The sequence below is a fragment of the Neophocaena asiaeorientalis genome, unplaced genomic scaffold (genome assembly GCF_003031525.2).
Source record: "Neophocaena asiaeorientalis asiaeorientalis breed wild unplaced genomic scaffold, Neophocaena_asiaeorientalis_V1.1 scaffold43, whole genome shotgun sequence".
Taxonomy (NCBI): Eukaryota; Metazoa; Chordata; class Mammalia; order Artiodactyla; family Phocoenidae; genus Neophocaena; species Neophocaena asiaeorientalis.
Window position 1 is genome coordinate 14609706 of NW_020173674.1, and position 19071 is coordinate 14628776.

Genomic DNA, 19071 nt, shown 5'->3' on the forward strand with positions numbered 1-19071 from the left:
CCAGCAGACCCTTTAAGACTAAGAGAAATCAGCTTTTATTGTGTTCAGCCACTGAAGTTGGGGGTTGTTTGTTACATAGCAGGTGGTCTTCCCTGACTAATACAAGGTCATGAACAAGTGTCCTGCTAGCCAAGAAGGTTCAATCAGTTGTAGGTGTGTGCAAGGATGGCTCCACAGAGGGAATGGGCAGAGAGGATCAAGGCTTTGGGTTGTTAAGAGCTTCTATAGCTGCACTTCAAATTCTCTTTAGAGGAGTTATCTATACAGTTGGAATGAAAATTTGGACAGATGGTTGTTCACACAGACTCTAGGAGTTAGTCCTTCCCTGGAAGCAAAATGACTGTTTTTCTCAGTTAACTTCTAGCTTGATTTATTGCATGTTGTCCAACATAGGAAGAAAGAGTCCTGCTTCTCCACTAGGGCATGCGTGTGTGTGTGTGTGTGTGTGTGTGTGTGTGTGTGTGTGTGTGTGTGTGTGTGTGTTGGGGAGCAGAGGGAATGTGGTACTAGCCAGTGTCCTGTGAAACATCCCAAGTCACAAAATAAATAAGCGAAACTTTTCTGTCCTGATGGTAATTTAAAACATTTTAATACTAAAATCATATGGAGTCAAATACAAAAAGTCACATGAACTTTAAGATAGAACTGGAGATTTCAAGAAAGAATCCCAATTACTCCAGAAGACTTCCCATTCTCTGGAGTACGTGTTACCTTCGTCTGCCTCTGGTGCTGCTTTGGAAGGAAAGTTTGACAAACACTGACCCAGAGACCAGTGGGTCCTAACTACAGGTCCACAGACAGGTTCTGGGCTGGCCATGTGTAGGAATCACTTGGGACACTCACTCAACGTTCAGACTCTTATGCCCACCCCAGAAAGCCTAATTCAGCAGGTGGGCAAGAGGCATGTGTGTGTGTGTGTGTGTGTATCTCTATCTAAATTTTATGGAGGTACTGTTACCATATAGTGAAATACACACATCCCAAGTCACTAGTTTGATCAATTTTGACAAATCTGTCCTCTAGGCTCTAACCCACACTTCTACCATGCCTCTTACCACTCAGTTCTCCCCAGTAGCAATCAGAACCACGCTTCTGATTTCTATCACCATTCATTAGTTTCACCTGTCCTAGAACTTCATCTCCATCAGTGTTTCTCAATCCTGGAGCTATTTACACTGGGGTGAGACGATTCTTTGTTGTGGGGGGCGGTCCTGTGCATTGTGGGATGATGGCTAGCGGCATTCTGGCCTCTACCCGATAGCAGCCTCCACCTCCAGCTGTGACAAGCAAGAATGTCTCCAGACATCGCAAATGTCCCCTGAGTTGAGAAACTCTGATATAAATGGAATCACTCAGTATCGATGCTTATGTATTATGCCTTCTTTTGTTTACCATGCTTTTGCAATTTTCCCTGTTGTTGAGTATATTCACAATTCCTTCCTTTACTGTTAAGGAGTATATACCATCGTAAGAATATGCCACAATGTACCTACCCGTTCTCCTGTTGATGGACACTTGGGCTGCTTTCTGTTTTTGGCTAGTATGACTAAAGTTACTATCAGTATTCATGTATAAGTCTTTCTGTCAACATATATTTTCATCTTCTTTGGAAAAATGCCTAGGAGTGGAATTGTTGGGTCATAGGGTAGATATATATTTAACTTTTAAGAAACTACCAGTTGTTATTTACAATGGCTAAGACGTGGAAGCAACCCAAATGTCCGTCAACAGATGAATGGATAAAGAAGATGTGGTGCATATATACAATGGAATACTACTCGGCCATAAAAAAGAAACAAAATTGAGTTATATGTAGTGAGGTGGATGGACCTAGAGATTATCATACTTAGTGAAGTAAGTCAGAGAAAGACAAATATCATACGATATCACTTATAGGTGGAATCTAAAATATGACACAAATGAACTTTTTACAAAACAGAAACAGACTCACAGACATAGAAAACAAATTTATGGTTACCAAAGGGGAAAGGGGGTTGGGGGAGAGATAAATTAGGAGTTGGGAATTAGCAGATACAAACTACTATATATAAAATAAACAACACGTTTCTACTGTATAGCACAGGGAACTATATTCAATATCCTATAATAAACCATAATGGGAAAAATATGAAAAAGAATATATATATTCTTTTGTGCTAAACAATATTAAAAAGAATATAGATACTGGCCCCAATGCATAAATCAAAAACTTTACATAGACTCCAGGGTCAAATAAGTATTTCCAACACTGGCCAAGGGCTTGCCATGCCAGCCTCTGTGCTAAGAGCTTACACCCAGTTGCCTTTTCTACTCCTCAATCCAACCTCAGGAGATAGGTACTATTATCAACACTCCCTTTTATAGATGAAGAAACCGGGGGCACAGAGAGGTTAATTAATCAGACCCAATATCACACAGCGAGTAGCTGGCAGAGCCTGGACTCCAACCAAGCTGTCTTGTTTTAGAGAGTGAACTCTGACCACAAGGCTGTATTTCAAACTCTTGTACACATGTTAGTATGCATAATTACTAGTATCAGAGCCCAGAGTGACAGAGGCTGTCAGGTCCCTATCCTCTGACCCAGCTCCCCTCTGAGGGGGACTTTGCTGTGCTGAGCCTCAGACCCCAGCCACAATGGCCCACGTTTGGCCTCGTCTGAAAACTCTATATTCAACTCTCTCTTACTCTGCCATCTCTTGCTTTAAAGTTCAAGTATAAAGGGAAAAGCCATCCGTTTCCATTTCCAGTTGGGACTGTTTCCCCCACCCGTAACTTCTGGTTGCTGTGATGCTTTACCATGGATGCCCCAGAGTGAAAACCCGAATTAATAAACAGTCTTTAGGTGAAAAAATTAATCATGTCACAAAAGGGGTCACCTAACATCTCTAGTAAGGTTAAACATTTGTTTACAGATCATTAACTACATAATTAATTTCCTTTTTATCAACATAAGCCCCATAAAAAAGGACATCTGTCTTGTTCACTTCGATGTTCCTAACACTTAGCATAGGACCTGGCCTGTCGTAGGGCATCAATAAATACTTGTTCATTAAATGAAGGTTTGTCCCTCCCCACTCATACCATCTGTCTTAGCCTGGATGACAGGAAAGCTGAGCCTGCCAGAAGCCTCCGGGCTTTTCTTCATCAGCAAGTGCCATCCAGGGATGCAGGAGGGAGGAGAGGGGGGGCGGGGGCACGCACAGGGAGCGTTACTGAGCCGGCCATCAGCTGGTGTCCAGGGCGACTGCTGGATCTCGAGGTGTCATCTTCTGAAATGTCACTGAACTGTTTGGGAGGAATAGCGAGGAAGAGGGAGGAGCCCACAGTGGTCGAATTCCCCCCACAGAGTTTTAACTCTTGACACATCTGGGTTGCCCTTGAGTGGACCCAGAGTGCCCCTGGGTGTCTCACACCTCAGCAGCCACAAAGAAGTCCAGGGCAGGTGCAAGAGAAGTGTGGCACGGGTGTGACATAAGACACTTTGGGGCTGTGCCTATGTGAAGCTGGTCGGTGTCCACGCAGAGCTGGCCACGTGGGGAGAGGCAAGTGGCTCATGGCCCCGGAGACAGGTGAGGAGGGAGAAGCCAAGGATACGAATCAGAAGGGGCTGATGCTCCAATGAGGGTGTCTCTCGCATCTCTGTACCTGCAATGCCAAGCGCAGCTGGGCATTCCCTAATCGTTGAACACTTGCCTCCACTGGAAACCTTCCCTGATTCATCCTGCATCTCTATTTCCAGACCTTCTTTTCTGGGTTCAAGGGGCATTTAGAAAGAGAATCCCACTTTGAAATCTTACCGCTCCTACACTGGCGGTGTAAGGCTTGAACTCAGGTCCTCCCATGGGCTTTGCCCTGCTGAGCACCTCCTTCCTCCCAGGCATTCATCCGCTCCAACCATAATCCCTTCCCAGGCTCCCTCCCTCAAGTCCCAAACCTCTTTTCTGCTTCTTGGGCTTTGAAGTTTAAGCTATTTAAGTGGAAACATAGATGCATTTGAAAGATGTGGTGGAACCAGGGTTTTGAAACGTAACAAATAAGATTGTACAAGGGAACGAGATAGGTAATCAGCCGCTGCTTTCACTACTTGGAGAGGTTCATGTAGTGGTCAGCAGACTCTGCTTCTCGCCTGGTCAAGGGCTATAAATCATTCTCCCCTAAAGGCGGCCATTGCCGTACAGGATCTTACCAAGGCAGGACAAGGATAAACAGTAAAAGAGGATGCGTTTGTCTGGATGCAGAGGGTCTCAGGGAGATGTTTGAGCCTAGGGAGAGTTTCTCTATACCGAGGTCACGATCTCCTGGGATGCTCGATAAAAAGTGCATTGCATCAGTTCAGGATGCTTTGGGCTGCAATTCACAAAGACCCCAATCCAAACGGGCTTCAACAATAAGAGCAATATTATTCATGTAACCAGAAGTACAAAGGTAGGACAGCTTTCAGGCTCAGTTGAGTCGGTGGTTTAATGACACTGTCATCAAAGACATAGCTTCCTTCTGTCTCTCTACTCTGTGGTCCACCTTGTCGGCTCTGTTCTAAGACCGGCTCACCTTGCTGTCGCGAGGCAGGGCCACATACCTCGTATTCAGCAGGGGAGAGAGTCCCTTCTGGTGCCGTGCAAAGCAAGTCCTTTCATTCTGTCTGGGGTGGCTTCCCCAGGGCAGAAACAGTTCCCAAGATGATGCCAAGAACGAATAGAATCAGACCAAAGAGAACCCCCCCTCCCCACCCTTGCCCCGGAGCTGGGGTGGGACCCAGAAAGCCTGGTGACCTGGAGGGAAGGTAGAGGGAGCAGGGAATGGATATTGACGGACACCCAAGAAAAGCCTTGACCGTTACAGGCTCCTGAGGTTCTCAGGGGCACATAAAGTGAGACCCACTGTGTAGGGAGGAATTCGGACTCAGGCTCTGCAGAGACTTGAGGTGACACAGACTGGACCTCACTCAAAACTGAGCCCAGTGACTATTTCCCTATTAAAAATGCAAAGTCAGCCAAATTTGATCTAAGTGGGAATTAATCAACGTAGCCCTTTTCTAAAATGATTGAACTGAGATGAAACCGAGTGTAAATGTAAAAGTGTTCCCTAGACCAGCCCAAGAGCCTCAGTTCTGGCCGCAACAAGTGACGGAACAGGGTGACTCTGAGAAGAGGATGTGGTCCGGTGGCCCGCGGGAAGCTGTGGGAATCTGCCGCACAGGAGGGAGTCTTAGCAGCCCGAACCCCGTGGTGCTGCAGTTGACACTTAGAATCCAGCATCCAAAACAAATAAGGACTTATTTTTTTGAAAAAACAGCTGCAAGGCAGTGGAAATGACACAAATTGGAAGTGAAGAGTCTCTGGAGGCTTGGTTATAGACTGCTCATCAGTGGCGTGACCTTGAACTTCCTGCAGTCTCCCTTTCTTTACTGTGATATAATATAATTAGCATAACTCAGAGGAAATGTTAGAGGCAGGCACCTCATTGTGGAGGGCAAAAAGACATGGGGACATCGGCCATTGCTCTGTGTGTCTCCTCCCGGGGTCCAGCCTTCCTCCCCAGCCCTCCCTCTGCCTTCCAGAAGCCTTGTCCTTCAAGGTCTAGCTCACGCCCTGGCTCCTCCCTGACCTCCAGGACTCCTCTGCATGCCCCCTGCAGGTGTCCTCTGCTCTCTCCCACCTGTTATTTACACAGGCTGTCTGCCACCTGCTTCTGTACGGCAGTCCCAAACTGTCAAATATACTCCTTTTTTTTTTTTGCGGTACGCGGGCCTCTCACTGTTGTGGCCTCTCCCGTTGCGGAGCACAGGCTCCGGACGCGCAGGCTCAGCGGCCGTGGCTCACGGGCCCAGCCGCTCCGCGGCATGTGGGATCTTCCCGGACCGGGGCACGAACCCGCGTCCCCTGCATCGGCAGGCGGACTCTCAACCACTGCGCCACCAGGAAAGCCCCAAATATACTCTTATTTACTCTCCTGTTTGTGAATGTCTCCCCAACTCACCTGTACCGGCAAGTAAAGAACAGAATCTCCCACCTCTTTGTAGCTTGGCTTGTGGGAGTGAAACAAGCCTTGAAATCATTTTGCCTCTTGAGTGATAACTCAGAGGTGAAATGACCTGCCGAAAGTTACTCAAGCTCAGACGGTTGGGTCAGTACTAGAAGCCAGGCCCCTGGATGCCCAGTGACACTCTCAATGTGGTGGAGGTGCAAAGCGGGCCTGACTTTACAAATCATACAGCTCCTCCCAGGGTGCCTAGTCGAAATGTGTAATAATGACAAGCGTCTCTGAAGGGTGGGTGCTGTCTGGCAAAGGCTTGAAGGCAGAAGAAAGGTTGGGGGCCACTGGGGCAGTGGGCTTTGGGGCCAGGCTGGTCTAGGCTTCATCTTGTCACTGCCCGCACTGTCCGGTAAAGGGCAACCTTGGTCCATTGAAGTCGGAAGTGCTTTTCGGGCTCATGCGTGTCAGATGCGCTCAGCAGAGATCAAGATAGAGGTGTCCTAACTTGGGCTGCATTACAGCCTACTGGGCAGTGTTTCCAAGCGGGGAATGAAGGGTTTTATCCTCTCTAAGCCCCTTAGGGAGTTCTGAAGGATACATGAGGCAATGCAGGGGCTGCAGCCCTCAGGGTGCCTGCAGCAAGTGGGTGCTCAGGAGAGGCTGGCTGGCGCTTCTCACCCCTTTCGCACCTTCTCATGGACTCTCCGTCCGTTGTCCAGTCAATGAGGATAGTTAGGAATGCTCCCTTCATCAAGTTCCAGCCTCCTTCAGGAACAGTTGAGTACAGAGTCTCAACCAGGGAAGAATGTCCAGGAGTTGTCCTGGGGCAGTGAAATGTACAGAGCGCAAACACACTAAACCTGAACTTTGAAACAGTGTAACCACCGCCCCCCTCCAGGACTGCACACTCTTCCCAGCCTCTCAGTCACTCCTGCCACGGCGTAGAGCAGCCTTGACGCCTGGCCAGCCCCTCCAACAGCGGCAGAGCGGGGAGGGGCAGGAGGACAGCATGGAGGGCAGGCAGCTCCTTGGGGGCTCTGCTGTGGGTTGTTACCTGCCTCAAGCTGAGGGCCGTTTTGTGGGCTGCCCACCCAGTGCGCCAGCAACTCAAGCTCTAGATCTGGTCGTCCATCCTCCATTTCCTGGGGACTGGACGGGTCCTCGGTATTGCTGCCTGTTAAATAACTTTGAATCCCTCAAGTAGGAGAAATCTCAGTCCCCAGTGGAGGCAAAGATAGGAGATTCCACTCCTGTATGAGGCAGCCTTGCTCACCTAAGACTTGACAAGCAGGTGGGTCTTTGTGCAAAGAAAAGATGGACTTTCCTCCAGGTGGACTCAGCCCTACCCCAGGGCACATAGCTGGGCAAGGGGTGCACAAATTGCATTTCAGCCCCCACTTGCTCCGCATCCAGACATCTTTGTGCAGTGCACAGAACACACAACTGAACATGGCAGCCCTAGCCACAAGTATGTATTGTGTGCTCCCTGTGAGCCGACACTGCAGGCACAAGACAAGACATAATCCCTGTGCTTGTGGAGCTCACATACTAGTGGGAGAGACTGACCACAAACAGGCCAGGCTATGGTGAAAACAATACAGGGTGAGAGAGATGCTGTAAAGCAAAGCTGGATCTGGTGATAAGGAGGGACAGGCTTGGAGGAGGGACTTAATTTAGAGCTGGTGGAGGTGGGGGTGAGTGGTTTGCGGGAGGAGTTGGGGGCCAGGAGCCAAACCCAGAAAGAATTCAGGCTATTTGAGAAGCAGGCTGCCCAGTGGCTGGAAAGGGGTTTGGGGGCAATGTCAGAAAGATGAGCAGGGCCAGGCTGGGCAAGCACTTATCGGTCACTGCAAGGAGTCTGGATGTCTTGCAAATGTCTGTGGGGCCACAGACATTTCTGAGCCATTGGGTGGAGAAGCGGAGGGGGAGGAGGAATAAGAGAGAAAGACTAGGAGGAGAGAAAACAAAGAGGCAGGTGGCACAGATGAGAGCAGTGGAGGGAAGGCCACCGTGATAGGCCTGGGGCACAGCTGTAGGGTGCACGGGGGATGGATGCAGGGGGGATGGACGAACAGGGCTGACATCTCAGTGGGCCCTGGCATGATTCTTGATGTTGGGGATCCTGCTGCGCTTGGAGGTGACATTTTGCCTTCCCAAGTCATGGTCCTCAGAGCAGAAAGGAGCCACAGCCCTCCCTCTGCCTCCCCTGAAAGCTCAGGTCATCTACCGTCATTTCTGGCGGTGGGAACAGGCAGGAGATCCTCTCGTGGACTAATCAGAGTGATTTGTGTGTGCAGTTCAACGTCAAAAAGTCCACAGAGCCCGTTCAGCCCCGAGCCCTCCTCAAGTTCCCAGATATCTACGGCCCCAGGCCGGCTGTGACGGCCCCCGAGGTCATCAACTACGCTGACTACACGCTGAGGACCACAGCGGAGCCCGCTGCACCTGCCAGCCCCCAGGCCCCGAATGACAGCCGCCTCAAGAGGCAGGTCACAGAGGAGCTGTTCGTCCTTCCTCAGAATGGTAGGGCTCTTTGCCCCTCACTCTTCCGTGGGCAGTACTCAGCGAGGGGTGAATGAATCTCTGTAGATGGTGGGCATGGCCAGCCCCAGTGTCCGTGGCATTGGACACTGGGCAAGCAGTGGGCAGAGCACCTTGGAATTACAGCCCTCTAGCCCTTTATTCCCTGCATGTTCCCACATTGCATCTCCCCAAGGCCTCCAACTTTCCACTGGGAAATGGAGAGTCCCTTTCTAGACGTGGGCACCACTATAGAGAGGGGATAAAGAGCTGCGGTCAAACTACGGGCTTCAGAGTCATGGGTTTAATCTCTCCCCTTTTATATACCCATTGTGTGACCCTGGTCACGTTGCTAATCTTTTGGGGGCCTCAATTTCCTCGTATACAAAATGGGATCATACTATCACCTGCCCAGTAGGGTTGTTGTAACGTGTAAACATAATAATGCATAGAAAGTGTTTAACTCAGAGCCTGGCCCAAGGATGTAATCAAAACATCATCAATATTATTGTTTCTATTCTCCTTCTCATCACCATCAACATCAAGAATGTCACGCCTTTCTGTGTACAGCGCTACGCTGGACACTGGGGCAGATATGGAGGCAGAGACAGTGCCTAACCCAAGGGAGCATGCAGACTTTTATAAGGAGACAAAAAATCCAGCCAGGAGAATGGATCGTTACATGGTTTGGGGTTTTGTTTTGTGTGGTTGGAGAGGGAGATGGTGCAAACAGAAGCAGCGTAACTGGCTCCTAAGGCATCTTCTGGCCTGGGGCCAGCACCACGCTGGCCAGTGAACAGGTGCCCCCCCACCAACCCAGCCCAGAACCACAGTGATTATGCTGGCGTTTCTTCAAGAACAAATACAGGTGGTGCTGGTGGCAGGAGCGAATCCTGGTTGGCTTTTAGCCTCCAGGTTTGCCAGCTCACATTTTAAATTAAAATAAACCCATTGAGGCCTTGAGAGCTTAAGCTTGGAGGGTGGGGAACAATTTGCATGAGGACCCTTGGGAGTGGGAATCAGAAGCAGAATCACAGGAGGGACTTCTCAAGGCTGGGATGAAGCCAGGCTTGGCCACTCTCCACCAAGGACAGCAGCGGAGTACTTCAGAGTCTGAAACTTTGAAGAATTCACAACACATCCATTTGTTTTCTCTTTCTGGTTCCTCATTCCTTTCCCCACCACAGAAGCCAACAACCAAGTTCTGATTCCACTGAAATCTAAGAGCTGTTTGGTTCAGCAAATACTGACCAGAGGCCAGGGTGTGCAGAGGGAGAGGACGCCAGATTAGACGCTGTCCCCATGATGTGCGCAACTCAGTCTACTCCCACCGTCAATGATTTTCATCAGCCCCTTTTAGAGCTCAGGGTCCCGATTCTTTTTCTTTTTTATATTTATTGGAGTAGAGTTGATTTACAAGGTTGTGTTACTTCCTGCTGTACAGCACAGTGAATCAGTTACACGTGTACGGGGTCCTGGTTTTTGAAGCTGAAGCTGCTTCTGCATTTCCCAGGGGTGCTGGGTTTGGTTTGGTCTCGGTTTGGTTTTGATTTTGAAGGCTGAAGCAGTCTGAGACCCGAGAGCTCTGGGTGCCAGGCAAGCCCCCTCTGACACTGTCCATGTGCTGCCCTTGGAAGCCACCCGGGTCCTGGGTGGGTGTTTGTTTGGCTTTACACATTGCGCTCACATCCTGGCCAACCCATTCCTTGCTTAGACACACCAGGGAGAGTCTTCACTCCTTGCAGGAACCCAATAATGAACCATTTTGGAAATTAAATACTCCTTTATATTTCTGCCCTTTAAATTAGTCCTGAAAATCAAAAAAAAGATTAAATTCCAATTTGCTACAAGTGGAGTCTCCTCAGCTGCTGGATCCTTTCATTCTCATTATGCTTGACTACTGAGAATCTTCCAGATGTTTGGCTCCTGTCCAAGTGAGGGCAGAGTGAGCAGTATTTGTAGTTTCCAGAACTTCTGAATTAAATTCTTTCATTCCGCAAGTCTTTACTGAGCATGCTCTAAAGTCAAATCCGCTATCTCCAGCCTTGCCCGCCAGCATCTACTCCTGCCGGACTAATTCTCTGACATTTATTTCCAGCCATGAACTGCTGGGGAGCAGGGATTGGACTCTGTGAGAGAGATGGAGCTGGAGATGGGCTGGGGAATGATTTGCTTGAAACGAGATGATCAGGACCACACAGTCTGTGACAGTTTTCCCTGCTGAAAGCTCACCAGGGGCCAGGCCCTGGGCTAAGTACTTTTCTCACTTTATTTCATTTAATGCTCACAGGAACTCCAGGAAGAAGGAACCGCTATCATTCCCATTGTAAAGATGAGGAGACTGAGGTTCAAAGAAGTCAATTAACTTGTCCAGGGTCACATAACTATTATGTAAGAGCTCATGTCTGACGCCAAAGCCCATGTCTTGCCCACTGGGCTGTGATGGTCCCTTGAATGGTAATGCCCGGGACCACAGATGGTCCCCTGGTGCAGCCACCATGATTTTGCACCTGGTTAGGAAGCTTTGGGTTTGGATTTGTGGCAGAGATGGAAAAGGCATGATCTGGAAAATAGGACCCCAGTGTGGGTGGGAGTAATGGCTTTACCTTCTTAACAGGTGTGGTGGAGGATGTCTGTGTCATGGAGACTTGGAACCCAGAGAAGGCTGCCAGATGGAACCAAGCTCCCAAACTTCACTACTGTCTGGACTACGACAGGCAAAAGGCTGAACTATTTGTGACTCACCTGGAAGGTATGTTCTTAGCTGACTTTCACGGCCTTCTGTGTGCTTGTCTCCCCAGAGCATCTGTGGCTGGAGGTAGCACTGGGTACTAGATTAGCACTCTGTAACAAACAAGACCCTGACGTGTGTGATGCTCAGACGCACAGGGGTTTTTCCTCTCTCTCATATACCAGTCCAAAGCGGAGATTCCTGGTTGGTGGACATCTTTCCTCCAAATAGTGATTCAGGGACTGGGCTCCTTCCACTGAGGCCTCCTTGTCATCTGTATCTAGCAGGTGGAAGGATGGGGAGAACAGGGAGAGTGCACAACTGTTCCTTAAAAGCTGTATCCTACGTAAGGTATGCATGACGGCTGCTCACTTCCCATTGGCTGGAACTTGGTCACATGACCACTGACTGCAAAGGACGCTGGGAAATGTGGTCTAGCAGGTGCCCAGTTAAAAGAAGGAACGGGTTTTGGTGAACAGCTAGTCGTCTCTGCCATAGATGCCTTTGACATTGGACAGGGCCTGTGCTAGACACAGAGGGTATCCTGAGTGGTCAGCAAAGCTTTTGTAGTCCTAGAACCAGGTAGTCTTTCCTACAGGGTCAGGATGTCCCTGGTCTCCCTACCCTGACAATTCACTTTACCATCAGCAAACAAAGCTAAGACTTTGCAAAGGAATCGGGGCTAAAAATGCACTACTCTGTGTCTCCTGGAAGCTAGGAGCTGGGGACAGGATAAATTGGACTTTTGTACTTAATTTTATTTTTTTGAGGGAGTGTTTTTCGTTTTGACTTCTTTTAAGATTTCTTTTAGTGTTTCATATACTTTCTTACATTTGGGCTTCACAGTAGTCCCATTTTACAGTTCAGAAACTGAAGTCTAGCAACATCAGGTGACTCGTCTAAGGTCACTCCAGCTAACTGGTGCCAGAGCCAGGACTAAGCCCAGTTCCCTTGAAGCTCAGTGCAGGGCTCTTTCTGTTAGGACACATGGCCTCAGTTCTTCATCTTCTCTGCCTGGGTAACACCAGCTACCACTTCTCAAATTATCACTGAGGAACCAGTCATAAAAGCTCCACAGGTGCAAATTTCCACACGGGGAAGCCTTAAAAACACCAAAGTTCAGAAGGCAAAACAGCAGTCATGAGGTAGCGGCCAAGCGATTTATATCACAGGTAGTTGTGTGGTAAGTATTTAATGTAGAGAGCAAACGAATTATGGAATCAGCAGCAAGACGGATGAAAATCGGCAGCAGTTTGTGGGCCCTGGCGCCTTGGGGAAATCTCAGAGTCACGAGGAAGATCTCCCATTTCTAAATGTCTTACTGAAAGGCGATTCCACGAAGCCAGTGTCGTCCGCCCCGGCGGGGTCTTTCAGACGCCCAAGGTCATGATGACTAAGCCGGATTCTGCAGCTCACAGCAGGGCCCTACTTCTCCCTTCCCCTGGTCCTCAACAAGCCCTACATCTGGCTGCTTTCTCCCCGCCTGCAGCTGTGACCAGTGACCATGATGGAGGCTGTGACTGCTATATCCAGGGCAGCGTGGCCAACACGATGGGCTCCGTGGAGGCCCAGACGGCCCTGAAGAAGCGGCAGCTGCACACCACGTGGGAGGAAGGCCTCGTGCTCCCCCTGGCAGAGGGGGAGCTCCCCACAGCGACCCTGACACTGACCCTGAGGACCTGCGACCGCTTCTCTCGCCACAGTGTGGCCGGGGAGCTGCGCCTGGGCCTGGATGGGGTGTCGGTGCCTCTGGGGTCCGCCCAGTGGGGCGAGCTGAAGACTTCAGTTAAGGTAGGGTTGCCTCTCCCCGGGAAAGGTAAAACCTGTTAGTGGCGCACGGGATGCAGGACAGGGCCAGTGCTCGTGGAACAAACTTCGGAGAACTTCCCAGGCTAGGGGCGGGGGTCTGGAGAGGGAGGCGGGATATCAAAGTAAGGTGGAGTCTTGAATAGGGTGGAGGGCTGGAGCAGACTGATAGCTCAGGACTGGGGATTCCTGGTGTCTAGTTTTGCTTCTAGCTTGCCATGCACACACCCACCCCCGGCCTCGCCATCATGGAAAACATCGCATTGTGAGTGAATTGGCTCTGGTGCTAACAGTATTATCCCCACTTAAAACCATTCATACTCCCCATGCACCTACTGTGAGCCAGGCAGTGCAGGGGAGAGGAGTGCCGGGCAGAGCCCCTCTACTCGTAGAAAGTACAGGCCTGAGGGAGAAGTTGGAACGGATGATGACGACGGTGATGATGGCTATGGTGATGATGACGTCTGACATAAGACATCTAAGAGGGGCCTAACTGAAGCGCTCAGACGGGGAGTTCTAAAAGGCCTGGTGTGCAGCGGTGCTTGTGCTGGGCTTTGAAGGACTGACCAGGGCTAGGGGGTGTTGGTTGTAGCCTGGGACGGTTCTCCCCACCCCTCTGCTGCTGCAGAAGCCATGAGTGGGAAACAAGCGTCTGCTGAGATGCCTCGCTGTTCAGAGAGAGGTTCCTTGGAGAGCAAACCATCATTCCCCACAGGCCAGGACAGTGAGGGGGCGGGGTCAAGGAAGGTCAGGGCTGCAGGACAGCGTGTGGCTATTTAGGTCCCCAGGTCCAGGCCTCATCCAAGGCTCTGCCATGATGGTGCCTAGAGGGAACCTTCTGGATGACCAGTCTCTCAACCAGCTGGTCAGTGCCTTATCTGGAGACTGTATAGCCTACAAAGCCTACAATAGTTACTATCTGGTGAGCAAAAGTTTGCTGACTCCCACGCTGGAGTAATAGAAATACTAACAAAGACACTCATTTTTGAGCTTTTGCCATCTATCAGTTGCTACGCTTCGAACTTTGCCAAAGTTCTGTCCCTAATCAACCAGGCGGAAGTGGCACCAGGACTGTGGCATTTACAGGCAAGAGAACTGAGGCTTAGAGTAGCTCAGTGACCCGCGTGGGGTCGCCCACCTGGGACCTGGCAAGCTCGGTCTTGAGGCCAGTTCAGTCTGGCTGGAAATCCCGGGTCGTCCTCCTGCCGCTGTGGGATGTAAGTGCCCGACAATGCACGAGACGCAGTCAGCAGGCGCCTTTCCTGATGAGCTCCGAGGGAGGGGAGAGTACGCTTTCACGCCCCACCTGCTCCACTTCTTGCTGTGATATCTTCTTCGCCTTATCTTCCTCTCTTTCCCAGCCTCAGCAAATTGATAAACACTGACAGCCACTCTCAGCTGGACCCAGGCTGTTCCCGAGCACACTCTCTAATTAGTGTGTGATTTGGGACTTGTGTGGAAGCACAGTCTGGGGCCCCCCGGGGAAGAGGAACCCGACACTTTGGTTTGTTCAGCTGGTAAACCAGCTTCCTCAGGAGAAGGAGGGGCTCCACCCCAGGGCTTTGGAGAGTTTGGTGCTGCTTCCCAATGGTAGAAATGCAGCCTATCTGGGCAGAAATCCCAGGCACCTAACCTGTTTCCATCCTTTCCCCTAGCAGAACAAAAGTGATTCATTCATTCCACAAATACTTTGCCCGGTTCCCACCATGTGCCAGGTACAGTGCTGGGAGCTGGGGACACAGCAGTGATGAAGACAAAAGTCCTGCCCTCACGGCTCATCCATCCTAATAATCGTTACACTCGTCGTAGCTGTCACTGTTCCGCAAATATACTCGCACATCCACTTGGACCGCTGGCCTGCTTGCCACGAATGTGAACAATCTCAGAGGGCAGTGTGGGGTCAGAAGCCTGAGATGGGGCTCTCGGTGTATGAGAGCCCCAGGGCCAGGCTAGGGAGCCCCTTGTCCTCACTAGCCGGAGGGCGCGGGCTGATTTGAACAAAGTGGGCGGAGCCATCAGTTGCTGTAGCCCACATGGTTTTCTTCTCTTGGTCAGAATGGGTTAAAGGAGGTGCCAGCGGTGCCCCAGTTCTCACCGGAAGACACTCAGCCAAAAGTGGCATGTGCGTCGCCAGGGACCACAGAGTGACCCACTCCAAGGGCAGCTGGAATGATTCATTGAGAACCCAAGAGAAAGACGCAGGGGTGGTGGGTGCGGGAAAAAACAGAGAAAAGATGGAGAAAGAAAGCGGGTTATTTTTGTCAGCAGGTACTTCAAACAGCAGAGCCGAGGGGGCAGATGCTGTTAAAATTCTTCAGCTGTGGCCCAGCCAGCTGGGCTCATCTGGGGCTCTCGGCTCCCTACACAGAGGTGATGAGCCCTTCACGGGCTGATGGGCCCAGGCTTCTCTCACTTGGTCACCCTGTGGCCACAGCCCAGGCCAACAGCTGTGGACCTCCAATAAGTGATCTTGAATCAGGAGGCTGGTGCCCATCCCAGCTCAGCTGCCACCCCTCAGTACACATGGCTGAACTCAGTTCCTTTACTGTGAAATGAGAGGTCTGTCCGCTGAGGATGCTGGAGGACCACGGGTTTAAGACTGGGGCTTTGCTATCAGACCAGACCCCCATTCAAGGCTCAGTTTTGCTACTTACTGGCTACGTGACCTCAGGCAGTGAAGTGCCCTCTCTGAGCATCAGGGTCTTATGCTTAAAATGGGAACCAGGTCAGTATCCCTCTTACTCTTGTTGTCAAGATTAAATGGGATGTCTCACCCTTCCTTCTCACAAATATGTATTGTGTGTCACCTGTGTGCTAGGTGCTGGGGATGGCTTTGTGGAGATGAAGGCTTGGGGGATAGATACTGTAATTGCACCTAGAACAGAATGTGTCATGTTAGCTGTTACCCTTAAAGCCATTACCAAATTCCTGGCATCTCCCAGAATCGTTCCATCACATGACTAGCCACTTAGGGCTAGTTGAATCGTTCTGGTCCTATTGAAGACATGTTTCCTGGATGAAAGATGTGACCCCGGCAGAGGTCTGCCCAGCTACTCCATCCAGCTTCACTCCCTAAACACAGACTGGCTCCCATTCACCCAGAAACAATGTTCCTACTTAATCATCTCAAGAAGTAGTAATTGTCCTTCCTTGATAACTAATGGAAATCGTCAAAGCAAGGGGACAGATGCTGTCGTGTGTGCCAGGCACTGTTCTAAGCCGTTAAATAATTATTCATTTAATTTTTGCAACCCCATTGGGTGGAGATATTATTGTTCCCATTTTACAGATGAGGAAATGGAAGTTTTGGAAAGAGAAATAACTTGCCTAAGGTCACACAGCTAGTAAATGGTAAGATTGGAACTGAGACCAGACAATCAATTCTAGAGTCTATACTCTTAGCACTACCCTTGGGCTGTGACCTGCCTCCAGTGGTGTCTCTTTCATTCGTTTTTGTCCCTCAATGGATTTGTTGAAATTCCAAGCAAACTCTTGTAGGAATTTCAGTGGAGACACTCTGTAAAGCTGCCGGTGGGGGATGGACATGCTGGATGCTTCCCGGAGGCATCAGCACCTCCTGCAAAATCAGTTACTGCCAGTGTCCCTGGTGTGGTGCCTCCCCTCACATGCCCGGCCTCTTGTTGACAGGTCGGCCATTCTGTTGACCAAGCCAGGGCCCGCTCAGCATTAGTACATCGCATTATTGACTCTCTCAGCCCTGCAGGGCCTGGAAGGGATTATTTTTTCAAGCAAAGTCATGTCTTACAGCAGCCCGCTGCCCCAGGGACCTGATCAGTCAATGCAGTGGTTCTCAAACTCTGTTCCCTAGAACCCTAGGGCTCTATACAGACGCCCCAGGAGCCGGGGGCGGGGGTGATGGAGGTGAGAGGGGGTCCACATCCTGAATGGCATCTCTTTGATCTGTTTTATATGTTGGATTTGAATATAAACTATTTGGAAAATCACGTTTTGTGGCAAATGAAACAAACTCGTATTAAAACACATGCTACACAGAACTCCTCTGTACCTTCCTCCCTTCTGCGAGGGTGGAGAAAGTAGTACTGATGGGTAAATGCTTTCCAGGATGCCCGTTGGATTCAAGGCTAGTGTGATCCCAGCCTCGGCGATGGTGAGGGAGTCAGAAGGCATCCCTAAATGAGACTCACCTCCTGCATCCCTTCTTCTGTTTCAGGAGCCGTCTGCAGGAACGGGAGAGGTCCTTCTCTCCATCAGCTACCTCCCGGCTGCCAACCGCCTCCTACTGGTGCTGATTAAGGCCAAGAACCTCCACGCTAATCAGTCCAAGGAGCTCCTGGGGAAGGGTGAGTGAGGTGTGAGAGGGGAGCTAGGGCCCCTCCCACTGTGAGGGGGGGTGGCACCTGGGAGGCAGTGGGCACGGGTGAGCAGGGATGTGGAACATGAGTGCGTTTGTGGAGTCAGCCTCAGCTGTGTCCTCCACCCCAAACATACAAACCAATTTGGAAGGACACACTCACTTCTCTAAATTCACATGCATTCACTCCTGGGCCAATCCCACCCATGGGGCCCAGGAGTGAGCTACCTGGGGCTCCGTACATTGCAGACCCATCACGAGAAGAATCAGCCTTACCCATGGGTCATAGGAAGCCAAGGATCAGACTGCAGCCAGGGAGTGGAGTGTCTGGGCTGTAGGGAAAATTTAGGCCAGCCCTCATCAACCAGACCTGGGTGGACCCACCTTCCAGGCCGGTGTCGGGAAGCCAGGGTTCTCCCTCCCCAGTTTCAGCTAGCCACCACTCTACTCCCCACACCCACCCTAGGCTCCCCTCTCTTCCCAGCCTTTGCCAGCCTGCCATCCCCACACCAGCTGAGTGTGGGTGACAGCAGATGGCGTGTGGGTGCACAGGCTAAGGTGACGTCCATGCATATACCCAAATAAACATCTCCTCGGCACTCTGGAAGCCTTGGCTTCTCCTGGATACCCCAGCACAGGCCCCAAGTCTTAAGGACCAAACAGCCTCTCTTGTCAGAGCAGAAAAGCAACATTGGTCAGCCCTATGATACCTGGACCCGGAGCCAAGTGCTCAGAGCAGGATATAAATAAATAGATATTTATAGCAGCAAACAAATAAAGAATTGCCTCTGCATTCAGAACCTTTGAGCAAGAGATTTTTGGCGAATGAAATCAGAAGAGTCGGTCTGGCTGACAGATTCCTGCGCCAAAGGTCAGAATTCATTGCAATTTCCTCATCCCCTCCAGACAATACTTTGCCTCCTCCTCCGTTTTTCTTTTTAAATTTTTATAGCTCCTGTCAGGACAATTACAGCTCAACACTTTATCTCTCAAATATCTCTGCTGAAATAACAAACTAACCACCTGGGGGTGATAATTATAGTAATAAATACAGAGTAACAATTATTCTCACATTGGCTTCGGAAACCCTGACTTATGAAAACACAGTCTGAGTCCTGAGCCTCATGAAGTCACGAGAAAGCTTGTCTAGTGACCTGTCGGCCAGTCTCCTGGGGTGGAGAGCTCCACTGGGGGTCAAGGCAGGCTGCCCTCACCCTCCGCATGAGGTCAAGTAAAACTTGCAAAAGAACAGATGAGAAGAACTCAACCAACCAGCCGGAGACCTACTATCTTAGGAATAGACAAAAACGCCTGGACGGAGAACAGAGGGGATGAAGACATAGGGATGGCTTAGTGTTTCTGGTCTGAGTTTAAAATCAAGCTGCAGGGGCTTCCCTGGTGGCGCAGTGGCTGAGAGTCTGCCTGCCGATGCAGGGGACACGGGTTCGTGCCCCGGTCCGGGAAGATCCCACATGCCGCGGAGCGGCTGGGCCCGTGAGCCGTGGCCACTGAGCCTGCGCGTCCGGAGCCTGTGCTCCGCTACGGGTGAGGCCACAACAGTGAGAGGCCCGCGTACCGCAAAAAAAAAAAAATAAGAAGCTGCAGGGCATCTGAGCCATCATCCTGGGCCTGGTTTGATGTGGGACGTGAAGGCGCTCGGAAGGGCTCATGACAAACCTTCCTGGCTGTACCTTAGCATGACCCAGTC

The 19071-nt window shown here is 50.5% G+C and overlaps 1 protein-coding gene across 1 annotated transcript in view; it reads left to right on the forward strand.

Annotated features, from left to right (window-relative positions):
• SYT13 (synaptotagmin 13) overlaps positions 1-19071 on the forward strand; it is a 38554-nt gene that overhangs the window by 18870 nt on the left and 613 nt on the right. The window contains exons 2-5 of the mRNA XM_024749477.1: positions 8271-8496; positions 11111-11245; positions 12714-13015; positions 17223-17352. Of these exons, the coding sequence (XP_024605245.1) occupies positions 8271-8496; positions 11111-11245; positions 12714-13015; positions 17223-17352 (793 nt within the window). The remainder of the gene's footprint in view (positions 1-8270; positions 8497-11110; positions 11246-12713; positions 13016-17222; positions 17353-19071) is intronic.